The sequence below is a fragment of the Penicillium riverlandense genome, assembly GCF_028828495.1.
Source record: "Penicillium riverlandense strain IBT 135883 chromosome Unknown utg000002l_segment0_segment0, whole genome shotgun sequence".
In the NCBI taxonomy this organism is placed as follows: Eukaryota; Fungi; Ascomycota; class Eurotiomycetes; order Eurotiales; family Aspergillaceae; genus Penicillium; species Penicillium riverlandense.
In genome coordinates, this window is record NW_026643195.1 from 768,908 (window position 1) to 789,171 (window position 20,264).

General features: G+C 55.0%; 7 protein-coding genes across 7 annotated transcripts; 4 read left to right on the top strand and 3 right to left on the bottom strand.

Moving 5' to 3' along the window:
* Positions 1-641: 641 nt before the first annotated feature.
* On the top strand, positions 642-1,895 carry N7474_002599 (CAAX prenyl protease RCE1; the record flags this gene model as incomplete). Its single annotated transcript, XM_057194014.1, has 4 exons — positions 642-696; positions 788-828; positions 896-1,276; positions 1,338-1,895. 4 exons carry the CDS (start codon positions 642-644, stop codon positions 1,893-1,895), a joined length of 1,035 nt encoding a protein of 344 aa, XP_057055369.1.
* Positions 1,896-2,074: 179 nt separating this feature from the next.
* On the bottom strand, positions 2,075-3,909 carry N7474_002600 (uncharacterized protein; the record flags this gene model as incomplete). Its single annotated transcript, XM_057194015.1, has 4 exons — positions 2,075-2,942; positions 3,026-3,630; positions 3,696-3,844; positions 3,897-3,909. 4 exons carry the CDS (start codon positions 3,907-3,909, stop codon positions 2,075-2,077), a joined length of 1,635 nt encoding a protein of 544 aa, XP_057055370.1.
* A 636-nt stretch (positions 3,910-4,545) lies between these two features.
* N7474_002601 (leucine--tRNA ligase NAM2) lies at positions 4,546-8,852 on the bottom strand (the record flags this gene model as incomplete). Its single annotated transcript, XM_057194016.1, has 4 exons — positions 4,546-6,948; positions 7,011-7,509; positions 7,722-8,401; positions 8,460-8,852. 4 exons carry the CDS (start codon positions 8,850-8,852, stop codon positions 4,546-4,548), a joined length of 3,975 nt encoding a protein of 1,324 aa, XP_057055371.1.
* A 1,719-nt stretch (positions 8,853-10,571) lies between these two features.
* fdh (formate dehydrogenase (NAD+) FDH1) lies at positions 10,572-11,980 on the top strand (the record flags this gene model as incomplete). The annotated part of the gene is made up of 4 exons (XM_057194017.1): positions 10,572-10,760; positions 10,812-10,987; positions 11,037-11,581; positions 11,640-11,980. 4 exons carry the CDS (start codon positions 10,572-10,574, stop codon positions 11,978-11,980), a joined length of 1,251 nt encoding a protein of 416 aa, XP_057055372.1.
* A 289-nt stretch (positions 11,981-12,269) lies between these two features.
* N7474_002603 (uncharacterized protein) lies at positions 12,270-12,785 on the bottom strand (the record flags this gene model as incomplete). The annotated part of the gene is made up of 1 exon (XM_057194018.1): positions 12,270-12,785. The coding sequence occupies one exon, from the start codon at positions 12,783-12,785 to the stop codon at positions 12,270-12,272; it is 516 nt and encodes a 171-aa protein (XP_057055373.1).
* A 556-nt stretch (positions 12,786-13,341) lies between these two features.
* Positions 13,342-16,533, top strand: N7474_002604 (Diaphanous autoregulatory; the record flags this gene model as incomplete). The annotated part of the gene is made up of 2 exons (XM_057194019.1): positions 13,342-14,474; positions 14,529-16,533. 2 exons carry the CDS (start codon positions 13,342-13,344, stop codon positions 16,531-16,533), a joined length of 3,138 nt encoding a protein of 1,045 aa, XP_057055374.1.
* Positions 16,534-16,763: 230 nt separating this feature from the next.
* Positions 16,764-18,756, top strand: N7474_002605 (Diaphanous autoregulatory; the record flags this gene model as incomplete). Its single annotated transcript, XM_057194020.1, has 3 exons — positions 16,764-17,957; positions 18,009-18,080; positions 18,196-18,756. The coding sequence occupies 3 exons, from the start codon at positions 16,764-16,766 to the stop codon at positions 18,754-18,756; spliced, it is 1,827 nt and encodes a 608-aa protein (XP_057055375.1).
* Between the last annotated feature and the right edge of the window lie 1,508 nt (positions 18,757-20,264).

Consider the following 20,264-nt stretch of genomic DNA (forward strand, 5'->3'; position numbering starts at 1 on the left):
GGTCTTGACGGTATGGAGGGCGTGGTGCAGAGACCTGTCACCCACGCTATACTCCTATACTCCGAGAGACATTCACTATTGTCTTCAAGTACAGATCCCCAGCCCTGTCCCTGTCCCGTCAGCCCCACCCAACTGAGTTGTTCCTGATCCGCCGGGATGAATGAGCGAATGATCATGATTAGCGCCGGCATTAATTGTTTCGTGGCCTTCCCAGCCCTCTATTGCAGTGATGGCCACGCTATTGCTCATGAGGTCGGAGAATTCGACCACGGTCCCTGCTTGCTGAGGATTTCGCAAGGGATGACCGGCAGCCGATGGCTCACAACGGACCACAGGGGCTCCACGCAGAGCTCGGTCCATCCGTTCGGAGGAACTGAGTGGGCAGCTATTTTGGTACACTCGCAGGAGACTATCGACTATTGACAGGGGACACGATTCTCTACTTGCGAGGACCATCATCCTGTCTCTAGGAAGAAATGGAACAATAGGAAATGAATGTGACAGGGTATTACCAATATTACCACTCTCTACTATTGTAGCCACAATACCGTACGGTCACTCACGGTCACCCGCCGCAAAGAAACCCGGCCGCCTCCAACACATTTGAACCAGCATAAAACCTCACCCCAGTCCTGACCACCATGGCGCCAGTCTCCATCCTGGCAAGACTCCGGGGCATGTATTCGGGGAAGATGGGTATGTCCATGTCCCAACACGCGTAGCAGTCCTAGGCCAGGCAGGCAGCCAGGCAGACAGAACGACAGGTCAGACTAACTCAAACTCGCAGAGGAACCCGCGTTGTCGGTGCACTCCGTGGTGCTGGTCTCGGTACGTCCATATACATCACTTATTTCGGTGCACAGTCAATATTGACTATTTAACTCTAAAACAAAAGATCCTCCTCACATGCGTCTATGTGGCCCCTTTCTATCTCTCCCCAGCCACGCGACCATCGCCCAGCCTGAGCAGAGACGCGCCCTCCGTGATCCGCGCGCGCATTCGCGCCGTCACGGCGTCTTGCATCGTTAGCTCGATTGTCGTGCTGTGGATCATTGTCGAGGAAGGCAATTCCTCATTCGGCGCCGCGCTCAGCACCCTTGGCTGGTGGCCCATCGATCTGGGTGACATCATCCGCTGTGTCTTGCTAACTGCCATCCTCTTCCTGGGCCCCCTGTTCGAGAGGGGCGTGGTCGAGGGTGAATGGCGGAGTTGGTTTCGCAGAGACAAGTTCTCTGAGAGCCTGGGCGGCTGGATTGGGTGGCGGAATTATGTGGCCGTAAGTACCCCAATCAATGCCCTTTCCTTTGTTACTGCTTGGATACTGATTCATTTACCAGGGCCCTGTGACGGAGGAGATCATGTTCCGCTCTGCCATCATCCCGCTGCATCTGCTGGCGGAAGTGTCCCCGGGCCAGATTGTCTTCGTGGCACCGCTGTACTTTGGCATCGCGCATGTGCACCACTTCTACGAGTTCTGGCTGACGCACCCGGACACCCCAGTGCTGGCCGCGGTGCTGCGGTCGCTGTTCCAGTTCGGTTACACGACTGTTTTTGGCTGGTATGCCACTTTCCTGTATCTCCGAACGGGGTCCCTGCCGGCGGTGATTCTCGTCCACAGCTTCTGCAACTGGTGCGGCCTGCCCCGGTTTTGGGGACGTGTGGAGGCCGGTGAGCCGCTTGGTCCGCCCATGGCAAAGGCCAAGGAGGATTCGGACGGTAGTGCCTCCAACTCGGTGTACGTGGCGGACGGGACCCTAGGCATTGGTTGGACGGTTGCGTACTACATCTTCCTGGTTATGGGGGCTGTGGCCTTCGGACTCACTCTATGGCCGCTGACAGAGTCGTATCATGCTCTGGTTTCGTTCACGACGAGCGCAAAAACAGCGTCGTCATGATCCGATGATCCTTACATATCTCTTTGGCAGGTGCCAGGTATTGACTGTCCATCTACTGGCGTTGTTGTATATTATCATCTCGGACATAGGTTGCATAATGCATGATTGGTTTTATATTGGAGAGATGAGATCTAATCACTTAGATAACCCTGTTATTGGGTATATATCCTTGACCTTCCTCACCGTGAAAGACCAAGAACCGAGTCCATCACACTGCGCAACTTCCTCTCACATGCCTCCCCATCCCCCGGCACTCTCTCAGCTCGCCATGCCACCACCCGATCCGGACGTACCAAGACAGCTCCCGACTCCTGCACTCCACGCACTGACTCCCAATCGTAATAAACATCCTCCCAGTCCTGGCGGAATCCAAGCGAATGCACTCCAATCGCAACACCCAAAGACGTTGAAACCCTCGCTGCTGCATCTCGCCAATTCTGCGCACCACCAATCCCCGTGAACAATATAAACGCACCATGCCCGGCTAGATCGATCGTCGAGATCGGTTGAGTAGGAACGGCTTTGTTCAACCACACATGCGGCAGTCGACATCCCGGATACGTGCCGGGCTCATGATATAACACCTCATCGTCAGCCGCACGACCCTCAAGCTTGTAGGGATACGTCTCATCAGCGGTGTAGATTGCCTGGCTGGTATAATGCTGATTCATTTCAACGCCCAGACCATGAAACTCATGCGCCGTATGCAGAATTCCTTCTCGCAGTTTGCGCCGACGCTCGCTTCCCTCCGCCGTCGCACTCTCCAATTCCCGCAGTATCTCCTGTCGAGTCGAAACATCCCCGGAAAGAAGCCCCAGCGCGTCCCATATCTGGACATGATCCCGCAGCGCCTGATTCGCACGCGCAATGACTGATTGTCCGACTGGCTGTCTCTCCTCTGAGAAACTGTCTAGTAGGGATGGGCGTGCAAGACCGCGGTGCACGTAGGCGATTTTCCAGGCGAGGTTGAATGCGTCTTGGATGCATGTATTCGAGCCTAGGCCGTTGAGAGGCGGGTGTCTGTGAACTGCATCGCCGAGACAGAATCTGAACAAGGCTCAATTAGCCACCGAGCCCCCCCCCCCAAGAAGGGGAGAGATAAAACCAACATATTTCTTCCCTCTGAATACCTCTCCGCAACAGTCTCATTAATCACCCACTTCGACACATCCAGTATTTCCGCCGGGGTCTCATCACCAATAAACTCCCGTACCCGAGCAAGACACTCTTGTTTTCCTGGGTTCAGTTCCCGGGCATTACTGCACTCCCGGTCCGGGAAAAGGATAAACATCCACTCAGTCCACGGCTTGACCATGCGCACTATCGCCATCCATCCGAAGTCCGGATGGTTCTTGTCGGGCTGCATGACCCAGTGCAGATTCCCGGTGCGGTACTGTACCAAATGGCTCAGATCTGCCTTGACGAGCACGTTGATTGCGAGACCCTGTCCGGGCTTCTTGGTCAAGGGGAGATCGAGCTGCTTGACGACCTGGCTTCTGGCACCGTCTGCGCCGAAGAGGTAGTCTGTTTGGATCTTGTAGGCTATGTTGGTCAAGTTGTCGTGCACTGTAGCTGTGATGAGCCCCTTTTGGGGATTATCTACAGCAAAAGAGGTAAGAAATGTGTTGAAGCGGACTGAGAAGCCGTTCTTCGTGGCGTGGCGCACGAGGATGGGCTCGAGGAGGGTTTGCGGAAGGTCGATGGGGGAGCAGGGGCTGGCGGTTTCGTAGTCTCCCTGGAATTTATCAGTGAACTCGCTTTTTTTCAGGACAAAATGGTATGGTATGGTAGAAGGAGAACCTTTCGCTTGGGATCATTGCCCCATGAATAGATCCGCGCATATTCCGCTCCAGCCATGCTATGGCACCATCGCGTATGGACCATATGGTGGTCTCCACTGGAGGAGAGATTGAGGAGTTCATCTTCAAGTCCGATATCCCGTAAACACTCTATGAAGCAGAAATCAGCATACCTTTAATCAGAGGGTCTATCTGTTCGCACCTAATGCGGCCATGTTGGTAATATGGGCACGCGGTGTATCTGCAGTGCCGGGTGCGGCACTGATCACGATTCCTTTCAGTCCTATGGATGAGATATATTAATGAAACGTCCATTGTGTTTGGAGTTTCTTATATGCCACTTGCCGTAAGACCCAAGAAAGCAGGCCAGTGATGCGCCGGCTGGTCCTGCACCGACAATCAAGAACTCGGTATGGACCACTCCGGGCTCGAGCGTGTGGCCCGAACAGTCCTGGCAAGTATCTCTGGTCGTCATTGCGAGAGGATTGAAGCTTCACTTTCAGCTAGGTGGCTTGCTTGGTGATACACTATACCCTGCGTACAACAGCCATCCGACGCCTTTTATCTCGTCTACCGCATCTCGTAACATCATCTGCATCAGCATCTATCAGCAAGGCACCCCGCTTACGATCCCCTTAGTCATTGTTTGACTGCGGATTTAGTCAGTGTTGATCTTCCCCAGGTCCCGCCGGTCCGTCTAGGGTCCCGCCCTCTGTCCCACCGGGGCTACAGCCAGTTCCTACGGGGAGAGAAAAGAGATATGTCAGTGAGGATATTTCAATGCTAATATACATGTCTCTCTATCGCTAGTAAATAGACAGAAAGGGTTTATACATGAAAGGGGTTTCTTATTAGAACACCACGTTAACCAACTTGCCCCCCTGGACAACAATCACCCGTCGGCGCTTCTCCCAATCATTCTTCTCGCGAAGCCATAACTGTCCATCCTCGGTTTCGAGGACCTGCTTCACAATCCAGTCCTGTTGCTCCTGCGAGGGCGGGGCGGTTTTGCCCTTTGTCTTGGGAGAAGGTGTTGGGGATTGCATTCGTGGAATGGTCACCGCGCAACGCAGCTTGCCGTTTATCTGGACGGCGACGGTCTGGCCGCCGCGAGAGGAGAGACTGTCCACTTGTTCAGAGGTGAGGAGGGGAGTGGGCCAGGTGGATGAGTGGATTGATGGCACTGGGTTAGTCTCAGTCTCCTTCAGGTTCAGGACTTCCCAGCATTCGGAGGTGAGAGCGGGTGCGATTGGGGCTAGGAGGTGTAGGAGGGATGAGACGGATAGGTAGAAGATAGCGGGCGAAGAAGGAGGCGAGGAGATGAGAGCGTTTGTTAGCTTGGTCAAGTCCGAAATGACCGTGTTGAGCCCGTAAGGATTCTTTTCGATACAGGCTGTCACGGATGAGATGGTGTTGTGAGTGGCCAAGATGGCGTCGGCATCTGCGTCGTTCAGATCCTGTAGGGACGGTGGGAGAAGGTCTGCATGCGCAGTGGACCCGATGTGTTCTAGAGATAACCCCGATTTCCTCACCATGTCACCCGCATCGTACACCAGTTTCGAAAGTCGACCGAACCAGCGCTCGACACCAACAATCTTCGTCTCATCCCACTCGAGGACTTCACTGACCGGAGCCGAAAACAGGATCTGCGCGCGAGTTGCATCGGCGCCGTATTTCAACGCGCACGCGGTGGGATCCACTCCGTTGTGCTTGCTCTTTGACATCTTCTCAAATGAGATGTTGGGTGCCACTTGAGTGCCGCTGATCAAAGGCTTGTCCGGGTTGGTAAGGTCCACTTCAGACGGAAGCAGGAATCGGCCGGTCGAGGGCTCTGAGAAGGTTTTGCCGTGAACCATTCCTTGGGAGAGCAGCATCTTGAACGGCTCTGCTACTGTTTCGCTGGATGTCGGGAAAAGCTCAGACTGGGAAAGAAACTTGTAAATGAATCGGGCGTAGAGCAGGTGCAGGATGGCATGTTCAACGCCTCCAATATAGACATCCACCGGGCCCGCCACAGAGGGTGAGAAGGGGGCCTCCTTGTTGGCAGCATCCAAGAAGCGCAGGTAATACCAAGATGAGTCCACAAAGGTATCCATGGTATCTGTATCACGCCGCGCGGGCCCTCCGCAGCTTGGACAGTTAGTATGAAGCCACTCTTCGGATGACTCAAGCGGGTTGCCTTTCTTGCCCTTTAGCCAATCTCCTTGAATTTTCGGGAGCTTCACTGGAAGGTCTTCCGCTGGCACCGGCACGGCACCACAGTCACCACAGTGAATGATGGGAATAGGGGTACCCCAGTATCGCTGACGACTGATCAACCAGTCCCGTAGCCGCCAGCTTTCAACGAAATCAGCTTGTCCGACTTGCTTGAGATCAGCAACGATCTGCTCCGCGGCTTCTTTCGAGTGCATGCCGTGATATTTCCCACAGCGAGACGTCAGGAATCCCTCATGAGTAAAGGCTTTCGCATCTTGGGCGGGCACAGTCGTGTCTTTCGATTCCGATGGCTCCGACTCGATGACAACAGAGATCGACTCTGGGTTCATATTCTCTTTGAAGAACATCATGTCTCGCGTGTCGTGACCCGGGACACCCATCACAGCGCCTTCTCCGTAGTCGCCGAGAACGTAGGGGGCCACGAAGACGGGAAGCCGGCGCGCCAAATGAGGGCTGTCGGTGTCGATCTTTTGCAATGGATGCGAGGCCTCAATATCGATCAAGCGGTAGCCAGCCTTCGAGTCCGGTGGGAGCGATGACGCCTCTTCCAGAAATTTGCGCAGCTCACCATCCTTCTCGGCAGCCTTCAAAACAATGGGGTGAGTCAACGACAGAGCCAGATATTCAACTCCATACAAAGTGTCCGGCCGCGTGGTGAACACACCCACATCGACTTCCTCGTCCCCTGCAAGAACAGGGAACCAAACTTTGGCACCATCCGACTTGCCCAGCCAATTCCGCTGCATCGACAACACATGTTCTGGCCATCCACCAGTCAAGGAATCAAGGTCCCTCAAGAGCATCTCCTTGAAGTCGGTAATGCGAAAGAACCACTGCTTCAAGTTCAACTTCTCGACCTTCGCACCAGACCGCCACGAGAACCCATTCGCATCCACCTGCTCATTCGCCAACACCGTCTTGTCCACGGGATCATAGTTGACCAATGCCTCCGCCTGGTACGCCAGTCCCTTTTCGTACAGCATGAGGAAGATCCGTTGGGTGTGTTCGTAGAATTCCGGTGCGCAGGTTGCCAATTCCTAAGCACCCAATAAAAATGATTATCAGCCAGCACAATCCGAATTGATTGATTTCAACATACCCGGTCCCAATCAAACGAAGCAGAAATACTCCGCAGCTGCGCCTTCATCTTCGCAATATTCTGCTCCGTCCAGTCTGCCGGATCAACGCCTCGCTCGATGGCCGCGTTTTCCGCTGGCAGTCCAAAGGCATCCCAGCCCATGGGGTGGAGGACCTCGTGTCCTCGCATCTTGTAGAACCGGGATATGACATCCGAGATGGTGTAGACGCGGAGGTGGCCCATGTGCAGCGTGCCGGAGGGATAAGGGAACATGGAGAGGATGTAGGACTGCGGTTTGGGGGACGACGGGTTGTTCTCCTGCGCTGCCCATTTCTGCTGCTTCTCCTCTTCCCATCTGGTTTGCCATTTCTTGTCCAGCGCCGGCAAGTCGAGTTTTGGGTAGGTCGTCGCGAGGCGGATCGCGGTGTGAGGGACGTTAGGGAAGGCCCGCCGGAGGGACACCGGGTGTATCGCACACCGCCGGCTGGGGACCAGGGAGGACAATCGGATGCGTGAAAGGCTCAGCATGGTCGCCGCTCGGTCATTGTGTCAGCGAGACATGGGTGTGGTGGTGGTAATTACGTGGTGGTGTTTTGTCGAAGTTGCAAATAAAATTCCGGGGAGTCTCAGAGGCTCCGATTGGACTAGCGTGGTCGGTTCAACCAACTATACGCTCATGGTAGTTATAGCTCTATTATTCTATGCTCTACCTCCCTATTACCCATTTATAACCGCAGAATATCCCCATTCATTCCAATCCCACCCCGGAAGTGGTCCGCGATCACCCTACCCCCGAGCACCGTCTCATCCACCACGCCCTGAACATGCTTAGGCTCAACCCGGCCATACCAGATCCCCTTCCCGGCCAGCGGGTGCAGCTCCTCGCCCATCCTCATCTTCGGCGGAATATAGACAATGACATTGCCCGCATACTTGTGCCCGCCCACATGGCTAATCAGTCCCAGATGCGCATGGTGCGGATCGTCCACAATTGTCCCAGTATTATCAGCCGATGTAAACCCTCGCGCTTGCAGCACGCGCTGGAACTCCATCTCTAGAACAGGCCCCATCACGCCGCAGCGCATGTCGCGGCCTCCGTGGCCGCAGACGAGGATGGTGGGCGAGTAACTGATGTCCACGATGCCCGGAAACTGGGAGGCCAACTCGGGGGAGCGGGTCATTTCGGCGCGCTTGGTCGAGGGGAGAGAGGAGTGCATGTCGTGGAGGTGGGAGGGGAGAAGGAAGGCGCGCACAAAGGTCGTCAGGTCTGGAGATTGATCGGGTGTGGTATGCACGGGGATCGAGGGGATGTATTTGAACGCGGGGAAGAGGAAGGCAGACGCCGTAGAGGTAGAAGAAGTCGCAGCGGCGGGCGCAATACAGGAGGTGGAAACCAGGACATTATTGAAGGGCTATCAATCCGAAGAATCAGCAATGGCTCTGCGTGGACCTGCCAGGAAGGAAACCTACGTCGAGATACGGACCCCCGCGACCGAGCAGCCGCTTCAATCCGCGCACCAGATCGCCCCAGCTGGTATGCCGACCGTCGTTCTCAATGCGGCTCGACCAGTCTCGCTGTCCCGTACAAACCAACAGCTGCTGCGCATAGGCAGCCATCGTGCCGTTCAAAGGGTGGTCATGGTCGACCGGGAGCCCCTCGGGCATGGAGGGTGTGGCGGGACAGTCGCAGGTAGGTTCGGGACAGGTCTTGGTCACGGGGAAGGGTGGAGGGATGTCTAGACGCGCGCGCAGACGGCTGGAGTAGCATGGCGTTGTGGAGAGGAAGCGGTGCCGGGGGAGGATGTCGCGCGCGCTGCTCCAGGCGCGCGTAGATTGTGCGAGGGGGGTTAGGCGGAGTCTCATTGAGAGATTCGGAAGGAAAGGGAGGGTAGATGGTAATAAAAAAGAAAGTCCAGAAATAAAATATACAGATAATGAATGACTCGATGGAGGGAGATGAGGAAATTGTCTGCCGTCACGATGTCCGAGACCGAATCAGCTCGGAGCGGAGATAACCGACGGGCATACTGATTGGTAGGACACAACCTAGCAGAGAACAACAGAGTAGTAACAGAGAGCGTGTAGTGGCACAAAAGAGGCCATGTTCACCAGACAGACGGGTATTTACTAGAATATCTGTTGCAGAGGGTTCTCCAGAAATTCTGGAGGGTTCGTATTTGCTGGGAGCACCGCAAAATATATATTGAAGCAGGACTCAACATAGATCCACGACCTTCACCCAAATGTCTGCACGCCGGTCTTCACTCTCAATTCCGATCTCGCAACCATTTACTCCGAAGCTCATTTGAAAACATGCCGTTGATCGACCTACGCGTAACTGGGTTCGACAGATCGGCCGCTAACGATGACGATGAACAACACATTCAGAGGGGTAGCAGGAGTGCGAATGAGCGGACCGAGCTGGAACTTCTTCCCGCGGACCAGCCATTAATCAGTTCAGGGCTCACAAAGGCATTCCCGATGCGACAGGGACAACATGTTCCAGCAGAAGGGCAGTGTCCGGCATTCATAAATAGTCGAGTGCAGCGAAGAAATAAATCACGGTGGTCCCGCAGAGGAGGTAAAGCGTCGCCCGCTCGGCAGATTTCTCACACCGGCCCAAGTAGAAAAATCCAGCTTTCCTCGATCGGGACAACGGTTCCCCTGAGGGAGAGGACGGCTCAGAACCATTAGTTCTTAGTCCGACCCGCGCTCTCCTCACCCGAGCGGGTCTGAGGGGGAGGGGGTTTATGGGCGAGGGCCCGAGGAGATGGAGGGACATCGGGCCACAAACGGGGATGACTCGGCGACGGGATGTCAATAATGCCCATGATGCTCATTGTTAAGGCAAGAAGTCCATGATTATTATGATTCGCTGGGTTGCATGGTTCATTGTTTGTTTGCCATCCAGATTGACCTCAATGTTCCCCTCATTATGTCAGCATCCCCTCGTGCGGAGTCATTCTTAGGTGTGTTTTTTTCCTTTTTCCCGGTCGGGCCAGTTGAGAATAATGGGAGGGTGTGTCATTATGATGTACAGGTAGTGCTGCGTGCTGTATATATATTTGTGCGATGGATTAATGATGGACTGAAATAATATAGGTTGGTCATATGTATGGCTACTCCGCCCGTCAGCAAAGAGATCAGCAAGCAGTGAGATCCATAATACGAACCTTGGACTAGACCGTGGGATGAATACACTCAGACTAGGCCCTCTAAATTCTGCAAGTGACAAGGTTTCGCTCCAGCCCGCCAATACACATCCACTCCGGCGCGCTAACCAACGCATCCCCTCATGCGGAGACGGGCCCGAGTGGATGCCCTCTCGGCCGGGGGCCCAAGCTCATTTGTGGGATCTTGAGGGGAGACTGCGAATGTCGCACCAGGGGGGGCTATATAATAGTCGTGTCCTTCCCAGAGTTGAGTGGTTGGCAAGTTCACACCTACAGTAACAGACCTACCGTGTCCCAAGGTACATTCCCCCACACTTACTTCCCCCGCAGACCTCATGACTTTATAACTAACCACTACTTCCCCCCAGTTTTACTTCCCACATACACTTCACTTCTTACTTTCTTCAAAATGGTATTTCTCCGCTCCCTGTCCCGTCCTCTGCGACGGCCTGCTTCCCAATTTGTTTATGGCCTGTCAAAGCCTGTTGCCTGCTCCCCTTGGGGGCGGGCCTCACCTTTGGCCGGCGCCTTTGCCAATGCTCGTCCGCTAACCGCCTCTGCCACTTTTCAGGGTAAAGTTCTTCTGGTTCTCTACGATGTAAGTACTGCCCTTTTTTAAGATTGTGCATTCAATACTAATGGTCTGTAGGGCGGCGAGCACGCCAAGGATCAGCCCATGCTGCTGGGCACCACCGAGAATGAGCTCGGAATCCGCAAGTGGCTCGAGGATGCCGGCCACACCTTGGTCACCACCTCCGACAAGGAGGGCGAGAACTCCACTTTCGACAAGGAGCTGGTCGATGCCGAGGTGATCATCACCACTCCGTTCGTGAACCCCCAGACTCCTAACAAGACTTCACTGACCATCTCCCAGCTTCCACCCCGGCTACCTGACTGCCGAGCGTCTGGCCAAGGCCAAGAAATTGAAGCTGGCAATCACGGCCGGTATTGGCTCGGATCACGTCGATCTGAACGCCGCCAACAAGACCAACGGCGGCGTCACCGTCGCCGAGGTCACGGGCTCCAACGTCGTGTCCGTTGCCGAGCACGTCGTCATGACCATCCTCATCCTGGTGCGCAACTTTGTGCCTGCACACGAGCAGATCCGCCGTGGTGACTGGAACGTCGCGGCTGCGGCCAAGAACGAGTTCGATCTCGAGGGCAAAGTCGTCGGCACCGTGGCCGTCGGCCGCATCGGTGAACGTGTGCTCCGTCGTCTGAAGCCCTTCGACTGCAAGGAGCTGCTCTACTACGACTACCAGCCTCTCTCGCCTGAGGCCGAGAAGGAGATTGGCTGCCGTCGCGTTGAGAACCTCGAGGAGATGCTCGCGCAGTGTGATGTCGTTACCATCAACTGCCCTCTGCACGAGAAGACCCGCGGTCTGTTCAACAAGGACCTGATTTCCAAGATGAAGCCTGGTGAGTGCCGAGTCCCTTGATTGTCCGAGGCAAACAGAGCCCTAACGAACATGCCCAGGCTCCTGGCTCGTCAACACCGCTCGCGGTGCCATCGTTGTCAAGGAGGACGTCGCCGAGGCCGTCAAGTCCGGCCACCTCCGCGGCTACGGCGGTGATGTCTGGTTCCCCCAGCCCGCGCCCAAGGACCACCCGCTCCGCTACGCCCAGCACCCATGGGGCGGCGGCAACGCCATGGTGCCGCACATGTCCGGTACCTCGCTCGACGCCCAGGTGCGCTATGCCAACGGCACCAAGGCCATCCTCGACAGCTACTTCTCCGGCCGTGAGGACTACCGCCCGGAGGACCTGATCGTCCACAAGGGTGACTATGTCACCAAGGCGTACGGCCAGCGCAAGTAAACCAACTTCCTCCGGTGCATGCTGCAAATATTTGTTCTGAGTTTTGATGATCGATGTTAATATTCATTTTCGGTTCGACTTCCCAAGCAGGGAAAGATACGGGGAAATTTGTAGCATCATTAACGATACCAATGCCATGACATCTTGTTCCGATTGATGTTCTCAGTAGAAAAGTGTCGATCCCACCATTTGCATAGTAGAGTTGTAGGAAAGATGCAACGTACGCTATGAACAAGGTATAGAAAACGCCGACCCATGAGCTGTATACACTGACTGACAGGAACAATCATCATCGCCGCCCATTTGAGGGCGAATCCACCTCGTCATCGCTATCGTCCATAAAGCCCTCCTCAAGATCGCGACTTAGCCGCCCCTCCGCCTCGGCCGCCGTACTGCGTCTCCGCTCGAGGGCCTCCCGCCGGGCCGAGTTCATATTCATCCCGACCATAATCTCCCCTTCCTCGTCGTCGATGCTGATATTCTCGTGGTCCGCCATGTGTGCGCCGGCCCGCCACGAGGCAGGTAGGAAGAAACGCATCACGGAGTCGGCGATGCGGTCGCGGAGGGAGAGCGTGTGCGCGGAGATGGAGTGGAGGGGGAGGTATTGTGAGTAGCGTTGGTGGTAGCGCCAGAAGTAAGGGACGATCACGAAGGATAAGAGGAGGTACACCGTTAGAGCGATCACGGCGGGAATGAGGATTGTCTGCGTGGTGGTGGTGTCAGTGCTTCTTCTTCCCGAGTACACACTGCGGGTGGAAGTGTAATGGGGAGTACGCACCTTTGCGAAGCTCATTGAGGATCCCATGGTGCGGGATGCGCCAGCCCACTGGCTGTTTACTCGGGTCAGGGGAGTTCTACTGACCCAGAGTTAACTGGCGCCGATAAGATGGATTGGAAAGGAGTCACGTGGTTACATTTGTGACTGGTCACGTGCAACATAGTTTCTCCGGGCCCGAGACAGAAACCCCCCTAAGCAAGCATAATGTTGTGAATAGTTGATCCCGGGGATTTGTCCTGACTATCTATCTATCTGCCCGTCTCGGCCATTCACCGCCACTGGATTCTTGCAGGGACTTACCTTCCCTCGCTCTTCTTCTTTAAATATCCCTGTCTTTATCTGGTGAGTGCGGTGCGCCGGGCCTTGTTATTGTCCCCTCCTCCCTATCAGCGCGGCCTCCCGCTCTCAACCGGGAGATAGTTCTAACTAACCACCCACACAAAAGGGACCAAACAAAGCGACCCTCTTTTGAATGTCCTCGTCTTCCAAAACCTGCGATCCGATTTGGTTTTAACGTCACTCTCGGAGTGCTAGGCCCAACGCTCATGTTGCGCCTTGCCTCTGCCCAGTGACGCCCGTCAAAATGCCAACCAGTACACCTGGTTCCGATAAATCAAGGCAAACGTCGGCCGGAAAGTCGTTTTTTGGGAGGAAACTGTACAAGGACCGGCCGGGCGACGACCGCTATGATGGATACGCGGGATCGTACGACAGCCTGGCGCCGCCTGCGGCCAGTAGTGCGGCGGGCTCTCGCTCATCTCGCTACTCCAAACGGTCGTCGATTCAGTCTGTCGACCTGAACCACGATATGGACCCCGGAAGCTTTGCGCCGACGCCGGGCGTCATTACCTCCATTCCCTTTGAAAGCCTTCCCTCCGATACCAAGACCCCGATAGCCATCGACAGCATGTCCCGCCCAGATTCATCGTCGCGCCATGATCCAGCGCCGAACCACGCTGGCAACCATCAATACCAGACATGGGCCGCTTCCTCCGCGCCGAATGGTTCCAGCTCCCACCCCTCTGGCCCGCGGCCGCCCCCACACTCTTCCAACATGACCATGAGCAGCAGCACATCCGGTGACCGCGGAGCGCGATATCAGCAGTGGGGGAGGCCGGGGAGTTCAGCCGCGAATGCCGGTTCAATTGACTCTTCCTCGAATTCTCGCACGTCTCTCGACCAGGCCAGCATCTATTCCTCCCATTCATCTAACACGCGGGGCTCGAATTATTGGTCTTCTGACGGCTCTGCTCGTACCATCACGACGTCCCATTCGGGGGATCGCAACACTCTCTTCCAGAGTGGAAGCGCCGGCCGCTTGTCCAATGCGCCGGCCCCGTCGAATTATCCGCCGCCGCCAGAGCATTTCCTGACTCGACCGAGAGATGACCGCGTGGTCGATCAACTGTTCTTGGATTTGATGCAGAAACGAGGCTGGCAGAATCTCCCCGAACAAGCCAAGAGACAGATGCTAGCCTACCCAGCCTCCAAGAAATGGACTCTGGTCCATCAGGACCGGTTGACGGAGCTGCAAGGAGAGCAGAAGAGACGTCAAACTGCGCGTCAGACTCAGTACCAGGAAGGGATGTCCGGGTTGTTGGAACGTGCGGACGAAGAAGGCAGCCCTGAGTGGTATGTTAAGAAGGTCATGGACGATACCATCACATCGAAGCAGCTCGCCAGTTTGAGTGTCAGCCTACGGACACAGCCGATTAGGTAAGGACTGCGTTTTTATTCTTCTGTTGTGCAACGCTAACACGTCAATCTTAGCTGGGTGAAAGCTTTCGTGGAAGCGCAGGGTCAGATTGCTTTGACAAATGTCCTTCAGAAAATCAACCGAAGAAAAGCTTCCGGGCCCGTTCCTGCTGCCCCAACTGGTGATCGAGATCTGGACCGAGAGTATGATATTGCGAAATGTTTGAAAGGCCTGATGAACAACAAGTATGGTGCGGATGATGCCCTGGAACATCAAGGTGTTCTCGTGGCTCTTGTTACCTCGCTGGGATCGCCTCGTTTGAATACCAGGAAGCTTGTCAGTGAGGTCTTGACCTTCCTCTGTCATTGGGCCGAGGGACAAGGACACCTGAAAGTCCTCCAGGCCATGGACAAGGTCAAGCACGACCACAACGAAACTGGCCGTTTCGACGCCTGGATGCGCATTGTCGAGGTGACGATCGATGGCCGTGGCAAGATGGGGAGCCTTGTTGGCGCCAGTGAAGAGTACCGCAGCGGAGGTATTGGCATGGAGAATCTGCTGATGGAGTACGCGGTCTCGACTATGATCCTCATCAACATGCTGGTGGATGGAGCGGAGACCGACCTGCAATTGCGGTGCCACATTCGCGCCCAGTTCATCTCATGTGGCGTCAAGCGTCTCTTGACGAAGATGGAGGGGTTCCAGTACGAGGTCATCGACAAGCAAATCGAACGGTTCCGGGAGAACGAGGCGATCGACTACGAAGATCTCCTCCAGCGGGAGGGCAGCAGCGCGAAGGACAGTGTCGAAGGCGAGGTGAAAGATATGAGCGATCCGCTTCAAATCACCGATGCCATTGCCACCAAGATTCAAGGTAGCCGTGCACACGACTACTTCCTGTCTTCCATGCAGCACATGCTCCTCATCCGCGAGAATGCAGGCGAGGAAGGTCTTCGCATGTTCCAGCTGGTGGACGCCATGCTGAGCTACGTTGCTATGGACCGGCGGCTTCCCGATATGGACCTCCGGCAAGGCTTAAATTTTACCGTTCAAAGCCTCTTGGACCGACTTCACACCGACGCAGAGGCCAGACAGGTGTACGATGAGTCTCTCGAGGCCCGTCAGATCGCCGAGGCTGCTCTTGCTGAGCGTGATGAAATGAAAGCACAGGTAGAACTTGGTGCCGAGGGTCTTGTCAAAAAGCTTCAGAAACAGATCGACGAACAAGCTGGCATCATTGAGCTCCAAGGGCGGCAGAACGAGTCGTTGAAAGCCGAGGTCGCAGAGGTGCAAAGGCTTCGTGCCCAGGAGCTGCAACGCAACGAATTGGAGACCCGAGAGTTGTATCTCATGCTGCGCGACGCCCAGGATATTGCTGCGTCTAACGCCAAGAAGGCTGCCAGCGGCACCGGCGACAAACTCGCCGAAGAGGATCCATCTAAGATGCCTGGCGTCATGGACCGAGAGCGGCTTATGGAACGTCTGGAGCGGCAGCTGGAACGAACCAAGACTCAATTCAAGCTTGAGGGCAAAGTTTGGGGCCAGCATGGACCATCTGATCGGTTGCGCGAGCTGCGTGAGAAGATGGACGGCGAAGACGATTCCAGCGAGGACTTCGAGGAGCAGACCCGTCGCAGACTGGATCCCGGTGCTTTTGGTTCTGTTTATCGGAAGAGAAGCCATGTGCCGGAGATGGGTCACACGCCTGAGAGCGGCGACTCCATGACACCTGTGGATGAGAGTGACGAAGTTTTGTACGAAAAACCTCGCATGGTGGAACTGTCACGCCCGCAGCGCATGAACACTGCCCAGGCGACTGGTCTGCTGGGCGAGCTTGCTTCCAAGTTGCCTAAATATGCTGGCGATGATGCCGAAGGCGATGCCTTTATGGCTGAACCTCCTTCTACCCTTTCGGCCGAAGAGGCCGCTCTTGCTACCGACGAACCGGTTTCATCGCCAGAGAAGGAGAAGGCCGATCGTGCTGCTATGCCCCCTCCGCCGCCACCGCCTCCTCCCCCAGGCGCGGCCAAGGGGGAGCCGCTATGCCACCACCACCTCCTCCGCCTCCCGGAGCAGTGAAGGGTGCGTCTGCACCCCCACCACCGCCACCTCCCCCTCCTGGAGCCGCGAAGGGACTCGCCCCCCCTCCTGGAGCTGCAAAGGGACTCGCTCCCCCTCCGCCTCCTCCGCCCCCATCGTCAGCACCTGGCATGGTTCCGCCGCCTCCGCCTCCCCCAAGCGCTCCCTTGGGCGCAGGCTGGAGACCAGCCTATTTGGATGGCAACTCCGTTGCACCATCAACGGCCGTTATGCCCTCTATTCGTCCTAAGAAGAAGCTCAAGGCTTTGCATTGGGACAAGGTCGATACTCCTCAGGTGACAGTCTGGGCGACGCATGCACCCACCCAGGAGGAGAAGGAAGAGAAATACACCGACCTGGCCAAGAAGGGTGTCTTGGATGAGGTGGAGCGTCTGTTCATGGCGAAGGAAACCAAGATCTTTGGGAATAGTGCAGCAGCGAAGCAGCGCAAGGACAAGAAGCAAATTATCTCCAACGACCTCTCGAAGAATTTCCAGATCGCCCTGGCCAAATTCTCTCAATATCCTGCGGAAGATGTGGTGCGGATGATTATTCACTGTGACCGCGAGATTCTGGATAACATGGTTGTCATGGATTTCTTGCAGAGAGACGAGCTGTGCACGATCCCCGAAAACGTGGTTAAGTTGATGGCGGCATACAGCATGGACTGGACCGGTCCTGGTGCGGCCAGCTCTGAGCGCGAACAAGATCCCGCCGAGTTGACTCGCGAGGACCAAATCTACCTCTACACTGCTTACGAGTTGAATCATTACTGGAAGGCCAGAATGAGGGCTTTGGCGTTGACACGCTCCTTCGAATCCGAGTACGAGCACCTCTCTGAGAAGTTGCAGTATGTCGTGAAGGTCAGCGAGTCGCTGCGGGATTCGGTTTCGTTGATGAATGTTCTTGGCCTGATTTTGGATATTGGAAACTTCATGAACGACGCCAACAAACAGGCCCAGGGCTTCAAGTTGAGCTCGCTCGCTCGTCTTGGCATGGTCAAGGATGACAAGAACGAAACGACCTTTGCCGACCTCGTCGAACGTATCGTTCGCAACCAGTATCCCGAATGGGAAGGTTTCGTCGATGAGATCGCCGGTGTGGTCAGCTTGCAGAAGGTCAGCGTCGATCTGCTGCGCCAGGACGCTACCAAGTATATCAACAACATCAAGAACGTGCAGTCTAGCTTGGATGCCGGCAACTTGAGTGACCCCAAGAAGTTTCATCCCCAGGACCGTGTCAGCAATGTGGTCCAACGATCCATGAAGGACGCGAGGCGCAAGGCCGAGCAATTGCAGCTGTACCTGGATGAAATGATCAAGTCGTATGACGATATCATGGTCTTCTATGGCGAAGACAACTCGGACGAGAACTCTCGCCGCGACTTCTTTGCGAAGTTGGCTTCGTTCCTCATGGAGTGGAAGGTTCGTTTTTACTGCTACTCAGGCTATTGACACTGCTAACAATACCATCAGAAATCGCGAGAGAAGAACACTGCGCTAGAGGAATCCAGGAAACGCACCGAAGCGTCTCTGGCGCGCAAGCGGGTCAATGTTACTCTGGCGAACAGCGTTACCACTCTCCTCGGAATCGCCCACCTCCGCCGCCTCCAGTGGTGCAATGGACTCCCTCCTGGAGAAGTTGCGTGCTGCGGCTCCTCAGGCCAAGGACCAGCGAGATCGTCGTCGTCGTGCTCGACTGAAGGAGCGGCACCAGGTCCGCGTTGCCTCTGGCCAACAGGCCCCCAGTGGTGATGCGGGAGAAGGTAACGAGCGCGAGGATGCCAACGGCGAGACAAGCCTTGCCCAGAATGGTCTTCTGAGTCCCCCGATCCTCGAAGAGGGCGAGGACGGCAGCAAGGAAGTCTCCGAGGGCGAGGACGTTGCCGACCGTGCTGCCAGTATGCTTATGGGGTTGAGAAGCAACTCCGATGCGAGCGGCGAGCGCCAGAGAAGACGCAGAGAAAGTGCCGACGAGGAGCGCCGAAATCGCCGCGCGAGAAGACGCAATGGCGCAACAAGTGGGAGCAAAGACAGTGCCGATGGGTCGGGGCTCCCATCTGTGCCAGAGCCCGAGTCCCCCAGTGCGGATGACCAGCCCCTACCTTCTCCGCCCAATGAAGACGAGTCAGCTTCACAACAGCCGCCCTCGATTGTCGTGTCCGAGCAGCATGATAACGCCGAAGGTTCCTCTGCAAGCCAGCCGATTGAATTGTCGGATTGATTGAGACGAGACGTTACTTGTTCATCACCCTTTCTAATCTAATGTTTGATAGATTCTCATGTCTCTGAATCTTTGTTTTTCTTCTGCCCTCGACTGTATAATACCCTTTCCACCTTCCCCGTTGCCTCAATCGTCCTCCTCCTTGATACATTTCTGTTTTGTCATTTTGATGAGCCTTGGCAAGCATGGTGTGTCTGTCATGATAACATCTTCCATTTCATTTTCCTTTTCTTCTGTGCAATTCTTGTCGCTGTCGGGGGCGTCCCTCATCCCTTTGCATATCCATTATGGTCGTTGGCGCGTGCGGCCTGTCATTTCTCTCTCCTACTACTACTACCCCTCTATCTCTCTCCTTGTACATGATTTCCTACCCTATTTTTGCTGCACTTTCAAGCTTTACCGGGCATGAGCATGTCGCCATGGTCGGATGGGCGCCATTGAATCGCATGAATTGAATGCATTATTGAAGCTGGTTTTTGTTTAGAGTGGGTATAATGAGGTCCTCTGCTTTTTGTATTGGCTTGCTGGATCTTCTAGGAACTACTTCGACAGTGTACATACACTATACTCTACAAACATGGTGGAAAACGCAACAGCTAAGATAATCTTGAATCGCCAGTTCTTCCTTTTAGTATGGCTTCATATGTCGAGTCACGGATGTGAGAATAGTGCTTACGTCCAGAGCACAGCGTAAGCTGACAGAGGTCACAGGTTCGGACTTACATGGGACAAGATGGATAATAAGCCCGGGGCTCACTATTTAGCCGCCGAGGGTGTGCCAGCAAGTAGGGTGACCAGTCCCAAACAGGCGGTATATACGAACATCCTCGGATGCCAGTAGTAGGTGCAAACTATGTACGCACTTTGGGCGCGGGGTTGTCCATCGATGCATAAAAGCGGGGCTTTGAGGGCGCTGGTTGACTGCGGTAGTTAAAAGATCGCCAATTATCATTACCACTGATAGACCACCAAGCTCTGTCTAATAAACTCTCTCTTCTTTTTCTTTCAACCCCATTTATCGTTATGTTGTTAACAGAACAGAATATACTGTTTTGGTCGAATGAGGCCCCAGTTGATTGGGTCACTATATTTTGTATCGGATTCCTTCTTACCATCTACGCCGTACGTGGTTCTTATCGTTTAAATCTCATTACTGTCCGTACTCCTATTGGCTGAGACTGACTGGCTATCCCCTCTAGGCAGCTTATACCTATGGCATGGTAGTCGGGACACTTACGGCAGTGGGATCCCCCCACGAAAATAATGACGAACTCTCGATTCCCGATGTCTATCTTTCCACTCGGCTTGGATACACCTGGCGATTCCGCGGGTTGACAATGGCCCTCCTGATCCGAGGAGTCAAAATTGCTCTATTCCAGATCCCAGATAAGGACGCCACGACATTTTACGGCTGGTTTTTCTATAATATCGTTATAGATCTGATCCTATCCAATCTATATATCTCTATGATCCATACCATCATCTCGCAGCCCTCCTCTCGATCCTTC